Source organism: Pagrus major, chromosome 19 (assembly GCF_040436345.1).
Source record: "Pagrus major chromosome 19, Pma_NU_1.0".
NCBI lineage: Eukaryota > Metazoa > Chordata > Actinopteri > Spariformes > Sparidae > Pagrus > Pagrus major.
In genome coordinates, this window is record NC_133233.1 from 14,610,043 (window position 1) to 14,630,576 (window position 20,534).

A 20,534-nucleotide genomic window follows, 5' to 3' on the forward strand; every position below is an offset into this window, starting at 1 on the left:
GTGCTCCTTTTTCTCCTCAATGACCCTGGGCTCTGTAACAAGTTTGAGCGCTTCTCAAAAAGAGTAAGAAGTTCCTCGTCCTGCTACTTCGGCTTGTCAGTCAGCTCAGTAATTTCTCTCTGGAGGAATTCCTCTTCCTGCTCCTTCAGCTCTTCCTTCAGTTGGCTAATTTATCTCTGGGGGTCCTGACCTTCCTCTTCCTCAGTCCTGAGCTTGGCTGCAAAGATGAAAGGTTCAGCTTGAAGGCCGTGGTTAACTTTTCTCAAATTTACTTGTGAGGTCACTTTGAATGCTCTGACTGTCGTCTGACTGCAAAATTTTCAACCAACATGGTTTTATACATGGTTCAAATGACTGTGTAGCAGTCGTGCATTTATCAACTCCAGCTACAATCCTGATGGAAACCCGACAGCGAGGTGGACACAATCATTTTCCATCCTTTTTCCAACAAGATGCACATTTAAGTTAAGGACGTCGGCGTGTAAACAATTTACCCATCAATCTCCATTCAAGCAGCGCTCGAATATTGTTCAGTCAGCATTGAGTTTGAAAGGGAATATTAAAAAATATTTAAAAAGTATCCACCGTTACATTGTAACTGGCTTCCGTGTCACCAGATCCTCACTGGCTGTTTGGTCTTCACTGCACATGTGCAGCTCTCACCATGAGAAGGAGGTGAGATGTCACATTCTCAGGACGAAAAAGCGGCTGGTTCAGTCATAGTAGTCAAATAAAGTCAAATTCAATTTCAAGTAAACATTCATGGATCTGCACTCTAGCGGCACTCTTCTAATTATATTTTAAAGCTCTACCCATCGAATAATATGGTTTGATGGGACCATTTCACGCCAAAGAAGTCAGAAAATGATCTGTTGTCTTGCCCAAAAGAAAAGCAAAGTGCAAATTGCATTTTTTAACGTGGGGATGAAGTCGAGCGAAATAAGAGTTTCATACAGAGAGAATATGCGGAGGGACCAAAAAAAGTAGAGTGTATAAATAAACGAGTCAGTAAAGCTCCACTTAGAGCTAACATTCCTGAAGTGCCAGCAGCAGCAGCAGGAGGAAGAAGAGTCCAGACGGTTTCCTTTCAATTACAAGGCAGCATCTGGCAGCACACACAGTCTCACAAACAATGTCCTCAGAACAACGGCTGAACCGACTGGATGTCTGCTTGCATCACGACTGGCTGGGAGGTAGTGGGAAGTAAACAAACCTACACTCGGTTTATTCTCCTCCATTATTTGGGAGATAAAAAGTTTTACTCACCTTTTCACGGAGATGATGCCAAAGTAATTTAAATCCGACATAAAAGTCATCTACAAGTCAAATGAGATAGACTGCTTTAGTACAAAACTGCGCTCTATTGAAATGAATTCTTCTTATACATAATACTGACCGTTCAGGTGGCGCTTGCAGAATTCACAAGTGTGTGTGTGTGTTCGCCTGTGTGTGAAGAATTAATTGGTCCCAGGGCTAACATGGCCTTTTAAAGTTCAAATGATGGAGGTGGAATGCGAAATGAAGGAGCACAGTGTCTCCAGTAATTAGCAGTACCTTTTAGTGTTTCATTTTTACATTTTCGTGATTCAACTACTGTCACCTGCGGGCCACTGTGGCTGGCTTAAAAAGGAGCCTGATTGGACAAATCCTTCTAATGCATGCACCTGGGCAAGAACAATGCTGCAGACAAAGGCCCTGAACGCAGCCTGGAGCAATAGAAAGTGTTCACAATGCAGCCAAGAGAGGAAGAATATGTCAATCCCACTGATACCGCTGCATAAAACAAGGACATAAAAGAAGCATTTTGGAGAAAGCTCTATAATAGGAAGATCAATGTTGGATGGTTGAAGTGGCGCCACTGTCTTCTGATTCTTGCAGATTTATAAAAGGGGATGTAAGATACAATTTTTTAACTCATTTATGTCCAAAATGCTCCAAAACACAGAAGGTCCAGCTGCTAAAGTTCATTTCTTTTAGTACATCTCCTTCATTCGACACACATTTGTCCATGAACGCAGGCCGGCTGACGTGTACTTGGATTACAGGACCACACAAACAGAGTCAGTTGCATTCTTGACACCAATGTGGTCCTGGCCCTGTAGTTGTTTGCGTTTCGACAGCGGTGGCTCTGGGCTCCTGTTTAACATTCTGCCCTCCAAGCCCTGCAGACAGAGCACTGTACTCTGAGTCACCAAGCGTTCGCCTCAAAGAACACAGACAATAAAAAATGATCTGAAAAGAGCCATATTACAGTCGGTTTATTTCCTGAGGTGCTTTGAATGAAAGCTTTGAATGACTACAAATTTCTTGAAAGACCTGGTGATTCAGGAGGTCCTTGTGTTTTCTTACTACACTCTGTTTCGCTCACAGCAGCAGAACAAGGTCATTGTTTGCATTGTCCTGGCAATGACTCATTAGATTAGCCACATCTGACCTACTCTACTGTTATTCAGTGTTGAGGGTTGAGACAATTTTGGGCTAAGTAACCACTCACCGGACAGAAATGGATCAGCGGCATAGCGCACATGGCATCACAAGTGTAATACTCATGCAAAATCATTACTCCCTATTCTACTTTAGTGTTTCAGTTATGAAACAATGCTGGTCTTAGTCATACTTGCCAAACCTTGAGAGCTAAAAATTAGAAACGAGCGTGGGTCTGGTAGTCCTCCCCTTTGAATTTCGGAGGCTTTGTTTCCTGCATTCTTTTGAAAGAAAGTGACTTTTAAAGAATGATAAAAACAAAAAAAATAGGTACACCGCATTTTCATGTTACAATCACCTACCCTTAGGAGGTTATGTTTTTAACCGTGTCCATTTTTTGGTTGTGTTGGTCAGTTGGTTTGTCAACAGGATTACACAAAAAGTACTTTAGAGATTTCCAAGATTCTTGGATTAAGGATGGGTCTCAGCCAAAAATAGACCCCATGAACTTCTGGTGTGGACCCAGATAAAGGGACAGATCCAGGAACTTCTTTCTCACGTTCTTTAAAATTGCGAGATAGGACGTTTGTCACCATTTTCGTTAATTTTAACCATGGCGATATTTCGTTAATTTCTACAATTTGAAGTGGATCCAAGTAAAAATCTGGATCTAGTGGATTCTAATATGTTTTATTTGATAGTGGAATAGGTTTAGGCCTTGGTGGAGGTATGCGCTCTACTGAGTGCCATTCAAGTTTCACTTTTAATCCTTTGGAAAAAATAATTTGCGTCTTTGGCATGAACTAAAATTGATCCGTTTTTATTAATTCATTCATTCATTCATTGTATACACCCTGCCTCTTTAAGGGCCTAGGCACACAACTTCCCTATGTTTGTCAGCTCCTGATTGTGACCAGCGTCTGTGCGACCTTCGTGACCGACAGAAAATCGACACGGCAGACTTTACAAAATGCATGCCCCTTTCCTTAAAACATTTCAACATGAAACAGGAATTCTTCTTTCCAGGATATATGAAAGTTGCTTGAGTATTTCTTTCTGTACTTAACTTCTCTGACCATCTCTGACTTAGAGAGGAGGCCGAGGCGCAACATTACAGTACACTACCTGCTGTACAGTGCCAGAAACAGGTAGTGACAACTAAAAGGGGGAAAAGGTAACAAATTTTTTTATAAAACAGGGGAAAAACAGGAGAATTTTAACCCTGGGAGGTAGTCAGTGCAGGACAATTGAGAGGGTTGGCAAGTAAGATCCTTAAAGTGTTTTAGTTGATATTTGCACCCAAGAGCTGCAAAAAATGTCCCCACCAAAAGGGGAAATGAACTGGATCTCCATTATCAGACCTTGGTCAATCAACACAAAGTGGTAGAATTTGCAACGGATTGTTCAGCACGACACAAAATAAAACTTTCATAAACAGATTGAAGGCCGTCGGGTGGAGTGCAAACCTTAATTAACACTGAGCAATGATCCCATTTGCGAGGTTGCAGCGTCTGTTCACAGTTTACATTTGTTTATTGTTTTGGTTTCGGGTTTGACTTTCCAACCAAACAGCCTGTAAATGCGACGCTCAAATGGACGCCCACATGTCAGACTTTGACACAGGCTCGTAAACGTAGCATATTGGAGACGGCCAGACAAACAACACGTTCTGAATACCATCAAAAAACAATCAACTGACCCATACGCAACAACAACAATCAGCCAAATGCACTTGTGGATACTTGTGGAAATGCAAACAGAAACTGATGAAGTGTATGTTTATCTCTTTGTCTACTGACCAATTTTCCACACATCCTTTATTTGATCCTTTATTTTCACACGCAGCCAGGAAAAATGCATAGATCAGAGTATTTTTTGTTTTTTTACCTCTTCTCCCATCTTCAGTAATCGTACTCTAAAGACAAAGAATTTGGAAACCTGTCTTCCCACATTATAAAGCACATCACTACATCCTCTGATGCCATCAGGTGTGGTTGAGCCTCTGTCTGGCGGTATTAATATAATACCAGACATATAGCGCCGACACACGCACACAAGGACATCATCTCTTTCTTGTTATCTTTCTGAAAAGCAGATGCAGCCCGCAAAGCTTCAAAACACTGCCTTGCTTATCCCCTGCCTCTCCCGTCTCAGTTTTCTCACCAGAGAGAGAATAGCATGTGTGAAGGTGATAATACATCTGAACATTTCTCGAGTCAACTCCGTCTTACTGGAAAGGTAGGAAGCCTCCCACAGACATCTGAAGGGATCTGACAGCGAATACAAAAGGCAGGAAGAAAAGTGGGACAACAGAAAACCCCCATTTTGAAATGAATGAGATTTAAGTGTAAAAAAAACATGTAATTATTTGATATTTGCTAACAGACTCATCACATTGTATTTCATGGCAAATTTTATGATGTGATACCATAAAACCAGACCAGAGAGAAAGTGGTGTGTAAAAATGACTCTGTAATGGAGATATAAAACACTGAGCCGTTACAGAAATGAAGTTTTAGTTGCCAGTGTGCTTATATTGATTTATCACGTTACAACCCACATAATTTAGAGAGACGCACACCCAAGACAAAGCGTAGGAATATAGTGAAAGAGACAAAAGAAGAGGTGAGGTGAGCCACATTTGAAGTCCTCAAATAAACTTATCTGCCATATCTGTACAGTTAATATGAAGCCACAGCCAGCAGCTGGTTAGTTTAGGTTAGTGCAAAAACTGAAAAAAAAAGTGAAAAGGCTAGCTTGGCTCTGTCCAAGGGCAACAAAATCAGCAATATCTAAGATCCCTGACACACCAGGCTGAGGGTTGGTGTCGATGTCAGGGCCATTGGTGGACATTTCGGCCAAGACACAGGTCAACTAGATCCTTGATGTCTGTTTGGTTTGTCTGGGCCTATCCTGTTTGATACCAAAGTGTAAAAACTACAACTTGTACTCTGAAGGCCCATGTCCAAATAGTGTCTTTTCTAAGCACGCCTGAGCGAGCGTCTGTGGTAGCATGCAGCGTCTTCTATCAGAGCACTCTGAACTTTTGTGCGGCCGCTCCGAGCGCTTCAAGTTGAAAATCGTTTAACTTTTCAGAAAGGCACTGGTGGCGTCACCGTCGCTCTTTTTCAGGCAACCGATCATATATCATATCGGTCGGACTGGTAATCCAGAAAATGAAGGAGGAGCTTCTTCTGGCTGTGTCTGTCCATCCTGAGCTTTATCAAACGGAAACCCTCATAACGGAGACAGAAATTGTGGGAGCAGATTGTCTGTACAATGAATGTGTCTGCTGAGTGCTGTGCTTTTATCAGCCTACGCGTTGTAAGCTTGTTATCAGCTGCGTGGTCAGTCCTCTGTTACCATAGTGTTTGCAGCTGTCCATCAAAACCAACGTGTTATCTCTCAGCGGTTCATCCCAGTGCTCCCGGGTGCACAGGCTATTACTTGGCTGGACCATGAGTTTGTCTGGCAAATAACCCCCCGTTAAATGACAATTTTACACCTTTTGTACGGATACAACAAAGACAGGTGTGTCAATGCTTGTTTTCACGTTAACATCCTTAAATTCAACGTGTGCCATAGCATCGTGCTAGAAGAAACGCTGCCGATCGGAGCTGGAGCTGACAAATGCCTGTGACAACCGCAGTCATTTGACCTGGGAATGAATGCCGTTTGTACACTTTTCCACTGAAAACAGAAGCTGGATGTTATTGGGTCTTTTGTCCAGAGAAGGAGAAGCTGTTTTCTAATTTCCAGTCTAAATGCTAAGCTAAATTAAGCGAAGCTGCTGCTGGTTGTAGCTTCACATTTAGCGTACAGACACAAGTGCAGTGTCAATCTTCTCATCTTACTCTTGGCACCAAAGCTAATTTATTTCGAGGGAATAACCTTACAAGTTGATCAATCTTAAAGATGTGCTGAGACACGTCCGACACTGTTCATTCAGTTCATGTCATTTAAAAAAGATGCTTCATGTTCACTGTTCAGGGCTCATTAATATATGAGTAAACACAACTACTATGCACATTCATTCGTTTGATTTCATGCTATACTGGCGTCAAAGCATTATTTACTAATTCAAGCTACTCGGATGAGTGCTTGGCATCTGCTGATGCACTTAATGAGGTACTTCGATCAGTTATGAAACAAAAAGCTGCTCAAGCAAATAGTATTACAGACGAATGATCCCATTTAAGTCGTTCTTCCTGCTCTAAAATGTTATTTGTTCCTCTTTACAGAATGTGGTCAGCAACACTTCATCCATGTTTAATGTTAAAACTCTCCAGGGGCCACATCTATCACACACGGAGGACGGCGCTGCATTTGTTCCAGGTCACACAGGAGCATTACTCCCCGTCCACCGGAGATGATGGACATGAAAGTACAGATCGCTGGCTCTCTGTTCTCATCCTGTTGGTTTGAAGGTCACACTTTCTCTCCGGGGAGCCGACAGATGTAAAACAGTCACATCTCTCTCGCCGACTGTCACGTTCAGCTGCCATTTCACACTCGCGCGGAATTGATTTCGCAAGCATCAGTCCCTCGGCGATAAATGTAAAAATTGAAACATTCTTTACTAGCAGACGTAAAGAGGCAGCCTACATTTTGCATGTGGGTTTATGAGAGTGTTTCACATTCCTGTGGCTGCTTCTCTAAATGCACGAGGAGAGGAGACCGGTATTGAGTCTCAGGGCTACATAACAAAAGCTCCCTCTCTCAGAGCAAAATAGAGATGGTGTAACATCAGTTTGCTAATGAGCAACATCTTTATCTAATTGAATTTTTGCCGATCTATCGCTGATTTACTTGCTGAACCAAAATCTCATTATAATCTATTCCACTGAAAGCACAGACGTCTTGATATACATGATGATGATAATCTGTTACTGTTATAGACTCGTTAAAACATTTGACACATCCCATTATTTGCGGCAAAAGAGGTTTCAGAGGGCATTTTCTTTCAAATAAATTCAAACTTAATCATATTTTTGACAGCTTTAGCCTCAGCTTTTTTACAATTTTCACAATCCCTTTTAATTCAATCAGATATATAACATAAAAGCAAGTGAATGATGAAAAAATGAAGATAATTTCATGGAAACACACACAAGAACACATAAAATGGCAATAAATCTGATGTTCTCTGATACACACGAGCAACATACAGGACCGGCACGTGCACACACATCACAGTATATCCATAATCATATGGCAAGTCAGCTAGCCAGTTAGCGGGAGCGGCGATGCGAGTATTTGAGAGTTGGAAGCGTTATAATCCGTCGCGCTCATGTGAGCTGAGAGACCAGCAGCCGAGTCACATAATCCTTCCATCTCCACCCGAGATGATGTAAGAGAGGAGAGGAGAGGAGAGGAGAGGAGAGGAGAGGAGAGGAGAGGAGAGGAGAGGAGAGGAGAGGAGAGGAGAGGAGAGGAGAGGAGGTTGATTAGGGCGAGAAAAGTGGAGAGGAAATGAGAAAACAGGAGGTTTGGAAGGACAATCCTTATTTTCCTGGTAGGGCTTCCTATTGCATGTTGGTAAAATGGCAAAACAAAGTAAATGAACTGGGAAATTTATTCACTGCTGTGTTTCATCACTTTAGTTTTGTCTTTCTTACACTGGAGACTATGTCTGATGGATACAGCATTGCCATAAAACCAGAATAAATGTTGGATATCCATGTCTCTGCAAACCATCATTTCTGTTTCTCTTCTCATATGTTCTGTACCTACGTCTCCATACCTTTAGGTGGCGGTAGTCTGTATTCATCAGTCAAAAACAGAAACTGGAAGACTCTGGACTGCGGATTTGCAAACTGTTGTTAGGATTAAACAGCTTTTTTTGACACCACCCTCGGTAATATAGCCACTTTGATGAAGATTTGAAAATGACATGGAGAAGAGGCGGAGGCAAAAACAGCACTAAATGCGTGAAATTATGGACACTTAAAAGCAACATTATGTAAAAATTGGCATTTTGTGTAATTTAGTGACCCCACACAGTTTCTGAGTGCAACACCACTGTTGTAAATACAAATCCCAGGTCTGTAACAATGTGTCAGACGTAATGTAGGTGCTAACTACTAACAAAACTCATTACGTCATAACAATGTCACGTGTTGAAAACTTGTATGTTGAAGTAAACATGTATGTAACACTGTGATCCTACCCTCTCACTAAAGTTACGTAGTGCAGAAACAAGTGATGGGGGACAGAGTGGTTGTGACAGAGAAACCTTCGCCCTATTACAAGACACTGTACCATCAACATGATTATGAAGCTTTTACTTTAAGGTAAAAGAAGTTACATAATGTGGCTTCAAGTGTCAATGGGCTTTCCCTTTCTTTTTCTGTTTCTCTTCTAGTGCACTGATTTGCTTAGCTGAACAGCTAATCAGAGCCATTTCTCGCACCGATGGGCTCCGCCTCAGATTTAATGTGCTCAGTCTGGAAAAAGTTGCAGACAAGGGCTGACTAGTGCCAACAGTGTGGGACACACAGAAACTAGGGCCACAGGCGCTCCCACTGGTCCATGGCCTGGTGTGTCAGGCCCTTTCTCTGGCACTACAAACGCAGCTGGATATTTTCCTAATACCTCGTTAAAAACCTGTTTTTTTTGCAACGAAAACAGCTGGGAAAAGCACAGAGAAAGCTCTACTTCCTCTGGAAACTTAAGAAGGCTCAATTCACAAACATCATGAACTGGCATGATTCGTGCACGGCCCAGGACAGGAAGGCTCCACAGTGGGTGATTAAAACCAGAACATCACTGGGACCCATCAGCAACATCGGTGAAGTGAGATGTCTGCCCAGAGACCAAAGGATACTAAAAGACAACACCCACCCCAGCCACAGTCTGTTCACCCTGCTGCCACCTGGCAAAAGATACAGAAGTATCATCTGCTGCACCGCCAGACTATGGAGCAGCTTCATTCCCCAGGCTGTAAGTCCCGTCACCAGCTCTAAAGCGACTCTTTATGTTATCACCACTATTATTTTTGCAATGTCCTTACTCTTGTCTGTATTATCCGGGCAGTGCACACACTTCTACATCTCCACTTGTAGTTATGTTTTCGGGTTTTTATGCTGCAAAAATACTTGCAGAACAATAAAGACCCAAACTGAATTGACAGACCATGTTATTAGGCTCCATTCTTAAAAGCTTCTTTCTGACCAACATATTTTTAGATTTAGAGTTGTGTCAGCTTTCACAATGAGTAGACGTGCTGTCTGCAAAAAGGAAAATGTAATAAAGTTCAGCAATGACACATAAATTTTAGCTATACTTAGCTGTATTTCTTTTCTGTGTGGGTTGCATGGTAGCAGACATAACTTCTTATTATGTTATTAATTCTGTCTATATCACTCTGGCCGACCACACCACTTGACACATTATGTATGAAATAAACTTCAGTTGTGGTCACAGTATTCCTCAGCATCCTGTCATTTCACCCTCATCCAGTTCTGCATCAAGTCTGCTCTGATTTATCCCGTCTGTGCTCTCTTCATCCATTTAATCCCATGTACCAGGGTTTGAAATAATGCCTTGTAGCCAGCCGCAGAGGCAGACTGATCATGTTGCAGCCGGGTCAAAAAACAATGTTATCTGGAGCGGGGGAGGCTGGATAAAAGCTGCCCGCTGCTGTCCAGCACAGGAACAATTCACTGAGGACGCAAAGTGGCCTGAGCCGCCGCAGGGATTAACTGGCAGGACGAGTCCTGCGGGGCAGCTCACCCGCAGGCTGTCACCATCACATACTGACACACTCACAAGCACCAACCCTGCTGTACACACACATAGGAAGAGCATAAGTTCAGACCTGCCAACATTAGGCTGTGAAAAACCTTCTTCATGAAGGTAGACCCTTCTAAAAGAACAAGAGGGAGAGGATAAGCAGATGCAGGATTACAGTCTGCAGGGACTCCAGAAATGTTATTTTTTCTCTTTAAACACACATATATATGTATAAAAAAAATGCATTTCAAATGTTCAGCATTTACAGTAAGGTACTGGCACAAACTACAGATGTCCTGTGGGTATTCGATAACATATGAGCGTTCCAACTCCTCAGATCATCTGGGAGAGGCTCACTCTGTGTTTCCGTGATCAAAACCAAGAGAGGTGAAGCAGCTTCTAGTTTTTTTATGCACTCCACCTGTGAAACAAGCTTCCTGAATAACTGATGTTTGCTAAAACTGTCAGTCAGTTACAGACTATAAGATTCATACCTTCTTTTTAATCTGGAACTTTTTATTTGTCTGGTTTTGCTTTTTGTTTTGATTGTTTTTCAAATGCAATTTCTGAAAAAACATCTTATTTTCAATGTATTCCTATGCCAATCACTTTAAGTTTGCCTTGTATCTGGATGATGCTATATTAACGTAGCTGCACTGCCGAAGGGACGCTTTCCATTATTTTTAAGCCGTAATCAAAAGGTAATCACGTAATCCTTAACAATGTTACCATAATCCAATGACATATTTTGTCAAACGTAATCTGGGATGATATTAGTTATTTATATTTTGTAATCTGATGACATAATCCAAGTTACTGCCCGACCCTGCAGGTGCTACCGCAACAAAGAGACAACAAAGATCAAACTGCAGCCATGTGAGGAAGTAGTTTCCTCATAAGTTAAATCAAATGTTGTGATCAGATTCATTCAAACTAAGTAAGAGAAGTGAAAACACAAATAGCTGCACGTAACATTCGCCCACCCTGAACCTAACTCTGGAGATGTGTGTATTTATCTCTTTGATTCTACATGCTAGTGACAAAGCAATTAAGTAAATCAGGCAGAGAGAGGAAGAAAACGTGTAAAACAAAGTGAGTGATCATTTAACAAAGCAAACTAATGAGCAATCAAGTGAGCTTGTCTGTGTTCACTCTTAATGTCCAACTCGAGCCGCGCATATCAAATGAAGCCATTTTCATTCTCGAGCTGAGGAAGTTATATCACGTCTCTGGCCAACTCTGTGAAATTGCCTTAATCACAAAATGACACGACGCCGAACAGACACAGAAGGCTGCTCTGCAATCAAAGTCACTGAAAGATATTAAAAAAACAACAACAAAAGAATGGCAATACAACAAAGGCCATGCGTGGCTGATGAAGATGTAAGAGGATGGAGTTACCTGGGAGATCAGAGAGCGCTCCTCTCTCTATAATGTGCTTCCTGTACAGAGTCTTCAACACCTTGGCGCTGCCGAACCTCTTGAAGCGACTCTTCACATTGTTGTAATACCACTCAAGCGACTGTGTCCTTAAAATCCTGCAGTGAAGGAAGAAAGATGGAGGGGAGGAGGGAGGAAAGAAAGAGGGAAAACATGATATTAAGTCAAAAGGAACAGATGGCAAAGAAACTGGCAGGAATCAGATTTGATTATAATTACACCAGGATTATAACTTGACTTAAAGCCAAGACTCCCATTAAAATCTGCTTCAATTGAGTCTCTTTAATTATCAAAATGTAGATAACCAGACCGTATAGACTTTTTCAGTTATGTAAAGGTAGAGGAGGCCGTTCTGAGTGATGGAATCCAATCAAAGCTGGAGCCAGTCAGGACTGTGGTTCTGTGTTATTGTCAGCTTTTATTGTTTTTAAGGTGAATCACTGGCGCCGCTCTCTCTGTGGAGGCTGTATTAAAGATATTATTTGTTCAGTGTTATCATGCTGGATCCAAGCTGTGTTATTGTTCAGGCGGATGACTGCACTGAGGGTTTTTCAGATGTGACGTCACATCATTTTCCAGGCTTTTCCTGCTCGAATGCCAACCAATTACATAAGCAGTAATTCATAACGGAGGGGGTTATGAAAAGCCTTCAGAAAAGCGCTCCCTTTGCGCCAGTGTTGCGTCGGATTGCATGAAACTCTGCCAACTATGTGTTTAATCTCGCGGTCCCTGCTGCTCTTTTTGTGCTTTTTCATGCCGCCGGCGCACAAATTGGTGAGGACAAACAAACACAACACGACATGACACACACAAACACAGTCTATTCATTGCCATTTACCATTTATTATATTACATTTTTGCTTTTTTTCTTGTTGTGAAAAGATGCTATACAAATAACCAGCACACACACACAAGAACATGCACATTTACAAGTTCATATAGTGTATTTAAGAGAGCAACTACTGAGTGGTTCCTACGTGTGTTTCATTTGTTTAGGTATTAACTTTTTGTTCATGAAATAAAAGTATCCACATATTGAAAGCCTAATGTCTCCCCTGTACTAACTACTTCATTAGCATAAGTTTATGAAAAGCCTTCAGAAAAGCGCTCCCTTTGCGCCAGTGTTGCGTCGGATTGCATGAAACTCTGCCAACTATGTGTTTAATCTCGCGGTCCCTGCTGCTCTTTTTGTGCTTTTTCATGCCGCCGGCGCACAAATTGGTGAGGACAAACAAACACAACACGACATGACACACACAAACACAGTCTATTCATTGCCATTTACCATTTATTATATTACATTTTTGCTTTTTTTCTTGTTGTGAAAAGATGCTATACAAATAACCAGCACACACACACAAGAACATGCACATTTACAAGTTCATATAGTGTATTTAAGAGAGCAACTACTGAGTGGTTCCTACGTGTGTTTCATTTGTTTAGGTATTAACTTTTTGTTCATGAAATAAAAGTATCCACATATTGAAAGCCTAATGTCTCCCCTGTACTAACTACTTCATTAGCATAAGTTTATCCCAGCTGCTGGGTGATCTCAAGCCCTATATTGTCCTTGACTTAGTTGTAGAGGTAGTCGTCGTGGTTGGTCACACAGTATTGGATGCTGTGAGAAGGTTTTCTCCCATTTTGACCTGGACATCAGCTTAAAACAAAGGACGGATATGAACCCATGAAATAAGTTTATATAAATTTCCATGCAAATGTTACCGTGCTTAATCCGTGCTTGGTGTGAAAAGGCTTTTAGAAGTGGAAAAAGAAGAGAGAGAACTGGAGCGTCTGGTTAGTGCTGAGTTCAGTCATTGGCCTGAATGCAAACACAAGGTATACACACCCTCGGTTCATGTAGTTGCTTGTTAGCTTGCGGCTAATGTACCGTAAAATAATCTGGCTATTTGGGAGGAATAAACGCCCCTGTGGTGTGAATAAACACAAATAAACCTGTGGTACACCATTAAACAACCACCATTGCTGATGAAAAGCTATCTGACAAGCCTCAAACGTTGATTGATGAGGTAATAGTTTAGTTTTTAATGTATGAATATAGTGAAAGTAGCTCTTCTGTTTCTTTCCGTAACCTTTGTATCTGGCAACTATGTCACTAAAATTATGCAAACTCATACTGTATATGCCATTAACTAAATCTCCCCTCTTACGAAAGAGCAGTGTAAGGAAATGAGAGTACACACAGTACAGGACAGAGTGTTTTAGTGTGTGTGTTCATGTTGATGCTTCTGCTCAATGAAGAGTCAGGCCGTTGAAGGAGAGGGTGAAAATAGCCATGCTAATAAAGGGATCCTGAGTGCCCCTGAGGCTGAACGAGCTGCCACATCCATCCCCACCCCCCCTCCTTTTTAACCTCCCTCCACTCTTCCCTCCCTTCATCTTTCTCAGTGGATTTATTATCCTCGGCCTCTATCAGCTGGGCTGCTCAATGGGCCTCAGCTCCTTAATTTCATGCCACAGGTCAACCTAGTCTCTCTAATGGTAGCTGCCGAGCTCCAGCGAAGAGGCCTTGCTCTTTTATCTCCTTCTGGGCCCGAGGAAGACGGCACAGAAATGAATCTGGAAGAGTGCTGCAGCGCCAAGGTGGCATCATACGAGGGAGAAATACAAATAGGTTCCACCTTAACTCTGAAATGAGCTGGAGCCACTGGAAGCGACCTTTGTAGTGAAAAGGTATATTGAAGATCAAGAGAGGGCTGCAAGGTTATGGTGGAGATATTGTTATCTGAGTGGAATCTTAATTCACTTACAAATTAAGCTGTATGCCTGCATGGTCACACTCTTGATGAATAATTGACTAATTTGCTAACCCTCACCCTGCTTTACAGCTGCTAAGCCTTCAGTTCTACCACGGTTCGTATGAAGTTTTAAAGGATAGCTGTGGCACATTTCCTAGTTGTAACAGTGAGTCCTTGACTTTAGACAGAGTTGGATAAAAGCAGACCTAACATTTCTAGCCAGTGGATATGGATTTTGTGGGCTGACTAGATTTCTCAGTTGCAGCTATAGCTACCATTTTTACACAAAATAAGTGCCTATAAGGGTTTTTAAATGGGGGTACACCCACTAAAAATAGACAGTTGTCTTCTTTTCCATTGCCAGTAGACACATTTTCCTTTTTATTATTTTTGTTGTAGTTGTTTTTTAAAAATAAATATCTTTTACTCCTGTCTCACTTTCAAACTCAACGACAACTGAATGACGTTTGAGCGCTGCTTCAACCAGTGGCGGTCCTAGCTTGCACGACTCCCTGGGCAAACCTCACCTTGATGGCTACGTGATAGCCTAGAAATAAAGACTGAGGCGAAAACCAAGTCCTGAGTATTATAAGGAACGATGTAGAATCTTGTTTCAAAGTAATGTCTTAATTCATTCTAACATAACCATGTTTAGCTGCTTAGCTAACCTAGGCTAGGACTAGCAAGATAGGTCAGATTTATGCCTTTTTTTAAAAAGTAATTTTTTTAATTTTAATGTTACATTTTATTATGAGGACTAACCACTATATGTATTTGATAAACATAATGCTACCTTGGGCGATGAGTTCGGCTGGGGTTGCTGGAGTGTAAACTTCCTCAAATCAAGAGAGTAGCACAGAGCTGCTAACGTTAGCCTACCCTTAGATACCCATTAGCAGTACCCACAAAGTAGAGTCGGGAAATACTACACAGTGACTGTGCTATTAGGAAAGAGGCCTTTTCTTGACAAAACAAGTAACCCCACAAAATTTAGTTAGCTAATGGCGTGCTTAAAACGCTGGATTAGGGTACGACTGTAGGCACTAAGCTAGTTAGCCTGGCATGCTAATGTTTGCAGCTTACGTTACAGAGGTTTTAAGGCTTTAAAAACAACCCTCAAATGCAGTGTATTGCTTTCACTACAGCACAAAGCACACCACTTCATCAGCATGTGGAGAAAATCAAAACCTGACAGGCCAATTATTGCACATTCACTTTCCAGGGTGGGTGTTGAATAAGAGTTTAATTTAAGAGCCCATTTATGACATTTACATTATACATGCATTTTAACTTAAGATAAATGTCACCAAAAAAGTTTATTTTACCCTGTTTCAGTGTGCATGCATACATGTTTTGCCTTTAAATGTCGCTGCTCAGTGGTGCATTGTTCCCACTCCTCCGCCTGTCACTCAAACTGAAACAAAAACAGATGATAAGTAAATGCAAACTTCAGCTTGGGCATCTGCTCCCTTCCATACCAGCTACACAAACTTGTTGAAATTAGCCAAGCTTTCCCTTGAAGGAGAGAGAGAGAGGGGGATTTAGGACAGTGGGAGAGGCGCCTCGATGAATGAAGCATGACATTGCTTCCCTAGAGTGATCTGATCTAAAAAAGAGAGGGAGAAGGGAGGAGAGTGGAGTGGATAAGCAGAGGCTTTCAAGCAAGAGCTGCACTGCTATGTGAGCTTCTGCAAATACACATTTCATAATGAGGCTGGGAGATTCCCTGATGCTCGGCTGCTGCATGAATAAGTAAGAGGGATTCCTGTGGACGGTCTCCTGACACTGGGTCTACCCTTCCTCTATCATCGCTTCGCTTTTACTCGACTGCATGGATTCTTGGGAACCGACGCCTCCCTTCTCATCCTCTCCTCGCCTCTCTAGCCCTTTTGCCCTTTAAACTTCAAGAGATTGATTTGCACATCTAAATGAGGTCTAAATAAAATATAAAGAAGAAGGAGTGCAATAAAAAGTATCTGGCTTTGCTGAGTTTCCTTCTCCCCTGGCAAAGGGAACCATTACCATAATTGACTTTCTGAGCCTTCTAATGAATTGGTTCAGCTTCTGTTGAAGCTGCTGTAGGGATGGGAGCAAAGGGAGAAGAACGAAGGGTGGGGGTTGACTTTAACAGAACATCAAAAAGTCTCTTCTGAAGACTTGCAGAGTGACTGCTCTTGTTAATAGAAGAAAATATGGCAAAATATGAGATTGTTCTCAGCTCCAGGGTTAGATCAAAGAGTCTGATGTGTGGAAAGATAAAGCCTTCGTGTTGTGAGGTCTTAATGAGTGAAAAGCTGGAGGAGTTATTATGTCTAGAACAGTGTTGCTTTGTTTATATCAACTCATCATTGTGTACCAGGGATACAATTTTCTGCGCACATAAACATCTATTTTTATGAGGGAATAAGAAAGTTACATCAGCTGAACCAACCACACTTAAGCCTAGTGATGTTCTTAGTCTTAGTGATGCACTTTCAGGTGAATGATGACTATTGCCTAGCAGCAGCGTGCATTATCTATCAGAACAAAGTCATTAGGGGTATACAAACATCCAACAGGCAAAACAAAATTAGCCTTTATGCAGACAATGTCTTACTATTCCTACAGGACCATCAGTCAATGCTACTACTCAGCTAACTGGTCAAAATCTATTCTATTGTAGCCTCTGCAGCTCTTGCATCACATATGCAACTGTCCAAAGGTACTATTAAGCATCAGCATTGTGTTTGATGATACTTTATAGATTTACGAAGAAAGGAAAAATATACCTTTACCCTTGTCCTCCTCTATAGGGAGGTCAAGGATCAGAGTATCAATAGAGATTCGGTGTTGCTAAATGACAACGTGCAACGTGCGGTGGGTAATCAAATGTGGTCTTATTCCATGTAAGAAAATAACCGTTATCATTACTTCGCCTTGCTGTCACTAATCTGTTATACAAATATGTAAACTGCAGCCCAAATATGTCCTCAGCTGAAGACAGGCCTGTTCAAGAACAAATATAGTACACAGTATAAATATTAATATTGATTAATTTTGGTTACGAGGACTAACTCCAAACAAGAATTAATGGCCTTTCATCCACATCTTCTGCCGCTTCTGTGGCTGTGTATTTGTACGCGTCAGAGCAGATTTGTGCAAGAGGGAGATGTGGGAAGCGGACGATTTATTTTCTATGCATGCTGTAAATTGCAGATTTTGTGAAAAGGAAGCACAGACCAACACAATATGTACTGTAAGAGAGAGAAACAAGATTGTGTGAGTCCAAATGCATAGAGATATAGATGACTCTATCTTCACTTCCTTGTGTGTGTTTACTAAATACATACATGCAAGATGTCAGCTACTGTTTGCACTAAGTACTGAGACAATGTGTGCATATTTTAGGCATCGTTTTGAATATTCATTGTAGAGGTTTTCCCTGAGCTATGACATCTGTGTATTGCTCTAAAAGCCCTCTCTTTTAGCCTGGGCAGAACAGGCTGAAGGACAAAGGACAAGGTCGTGGGTCAACTGCTGAAAAGCCTACAGTATGAGATTTCCGGGGCACAGTCATACCAACCTGTCGGGATGATTTAAAACAGCGTCTGGTTTGCAGCAGGCAGGAAAACAACTCTCTCGCAGCAGTGCTTCGGTATATAACCTTTCCAGGAAGCAGCTAGAATGCTGATCACCTGCATGTGCCTCTGTGATTGACATTCAGATCAACAGGAAGATGCATATTAAAAGAGCTCATCCTGGATAACGAGGTGGTTAGAGGTGTGTTTGTGTCCATGCACTCGCTCTCTCCCTTCTCTTCTTATTCCCCTCTACCCTCTCCTGTCTTCTGCCGGAAATATCCTCTGCAAAAGGCACGCTTCGACTGTATATGAGCAGGGTCTATAGAAAGCACAGTGTCTGTTCCTACAGCGGTTGGCAGGCTCTCCCATGCAGAGCAGAGAGTCATTAAATGAACAGACCTCTATGACTGGAGACACATTTGCATGCAGCGTGTGGTCCACAGCGATTTGAAAACACACTGTTTTTATTGTGTCTCCGGTATACTGCAGCATTTTACCTGGAAAGCTACTGCAGGTTCACAGCAGGGTATTCTCCTACATCCACTTCACTAACCCACGTCTTTAAAAAGTCTCAATTTAAGCAATTTTCTCTGCCATCTCTTCCTCCTACTAGCTCTTTCTTTAAAGACCTAAAGCTGTCATCTTTACTCTCTGCTTCTTTTCTTTTTTCTCTTGTCCTCTTTATCACTCGGCGCTCTTTTCAGACCTTCGGCGTCCAGGGTGTTACAGATGAATGTGTCGGCTGCAGGGAGAGCTTGTGGCACTGTATGGATGACTGGAAATGAGTTATATTGGGACAAAGTGCTCACATGGTGTCTGGTTTCCTAAAGTAGTAGTCTTGAATTTTAGGAATTAATATGTCAGATCTACTTTATACTACCTACCCTATGATTCAGTACTGAATCAGTATTGATTTTTTGAGTGTCCTTAAAGGAGACCTATTATGCTTTTTTTGTTTTTTTTCCTTCTGGACTAGAATAAACACCTAAATGTGCATTTTGGAGGTTTTCTTTCCACTGAAAGAAGACATGTTATAAAAGCGAAAGCCTAAAATAAACCAGTGCATGAAAAAATAATGCACCTCTGAAAAGTAGGTTCAGACCTTGACCCTCACCTAGAGGTTCAAAAACAAACATAACAGCTAAATAATCAATTTTCTCCATTAGAGACATATAATATTCTCTGTGTGGACGAAGCTGAAAGATTTCTGAAATGTTATGTAAAACTCGAACTCTTAGGGTCTTATGGAAATTCTTCAATACTGTATCCTGTTCTAACCTTCTCACCTCTGACACCTGATATACTGTTATCACTGCATCCTGAAACAGCACTAGCTCACACTGTCTCCACTGTAGATTAAAGGATGAATGTAATAAGAGAATCAAATCTGCACCTTTATTATTGTCCTGTAATACAATAGCCTGTTATTGTACTTCTAAGCAGCTTCTGGGTAACCCCACCTTATGTCACTTGATTCTGTGAAGCATTTGTCTGTGAGAAGCAAATAGCTAAAACTTAAGAATGCTACTCAGAAGAAAAAGAGAAGTATTCGGTCTTTTGGTCTTTATTCATGAGTTTGAAATCTGTATCTGTGTCCCTGTGGCTACAGTCTGAACTACCAGATTCCACAATTTGTGTTGTTGTTTTTACTGCATGGAGTTGAACATAATTAACATTCGGGGAGGTGACTCATTTTAAATTAAACTAGAGCATCCGTACAGTAGTGTAATCTGGCCTTTGAGACAATTAGGTTAGGACATGGACCCAAATTTGGCTCCCGTAACAGCTGGCCAGATGTCATGTCATTTGCTGTTGTTCTGCCTCACATGTGGGTCATTTTAGGATGGAGGTCTGTTCATGATGATATCAGATATAGGTCATTTTAAAACATACTCTAAATGAGATGACAAAGCTGCACAGACAGGTTTTCTCAGGCTGCGGTACATTTACATATATTTCTGTGTGGATGTACTGTATAGAGCATATTGGGAAGTGAGATAATCTGCCCTCAGCCTCCTGCTTCTGCACAGCCAGAGCACCACATGGGATTTTAAGGGGAGCATGCGGAGAGGCATAGCTCTGCAGCAGCCCAGCAATGTGGGAAATCTTGTGACAGAATAGACTGCGGTTACGCTCTCCACCACTCCGGTCTTTCTCCATCTGGCTATTCTGTGAGGATAATGAAAACGGCAGCTCCCTGCAGCCCCTTATCTGAGCAATTACATGGAGCCAAAATCATGATATGATTAGAGGTTGAAAGAGGCAACCGTCTGTAAACAAAATTAATTTGTAAAATATCTTGAGACTACAAAGCCCATGATGGTAATTAAATCGCAATAAGGTGGCATGACTTTTTGTAGGTTTTTTTAGGTCACTGTCTGAATGGGAACCATGAATTCATCCTCTTAATGTCATCAAAACACCTCGGCCAGGAAATGAAAATCCACTGAAATAACAGGATTTTAGAGCTTACACAATGAGTGCATCTGTAAAGTACGGAAGCCCTTAACGGTCATGGGTCAAACATATTATTTCCTCCACTTCAGAGTGATAACAAGACACAAGATCATATGTTATTTATGTCATTATCGTACCTTACCTACTAGTACTTCCCAAG

General features: G+C 41.6%; 1 protein-coding gene across 2 annotated transcripts in view; it reads right to left on the reverse strand.

The window, feature by feature from the left end:
* Positions 1–20,534, reverse strand: part of myripb (myosin VIIA and Rab interacting protein b) — a 135,781-nt gene that overhangs the window by 22,161 nt on the left and 93,086 nt on the right. For both annotated transcript variants that reach the window (XM_073488484.1, XM_073488483.1), the window contains exon 4: positions 11,560–11,696. In XM_073488484.1, coding sequence (XP_073344585.1) covers positions 11,560–11,696 — 137 coding nt within the window. The remainder of the gene's footprint in view (positions 1–11,559; positions 11,697–20,534) is intronic.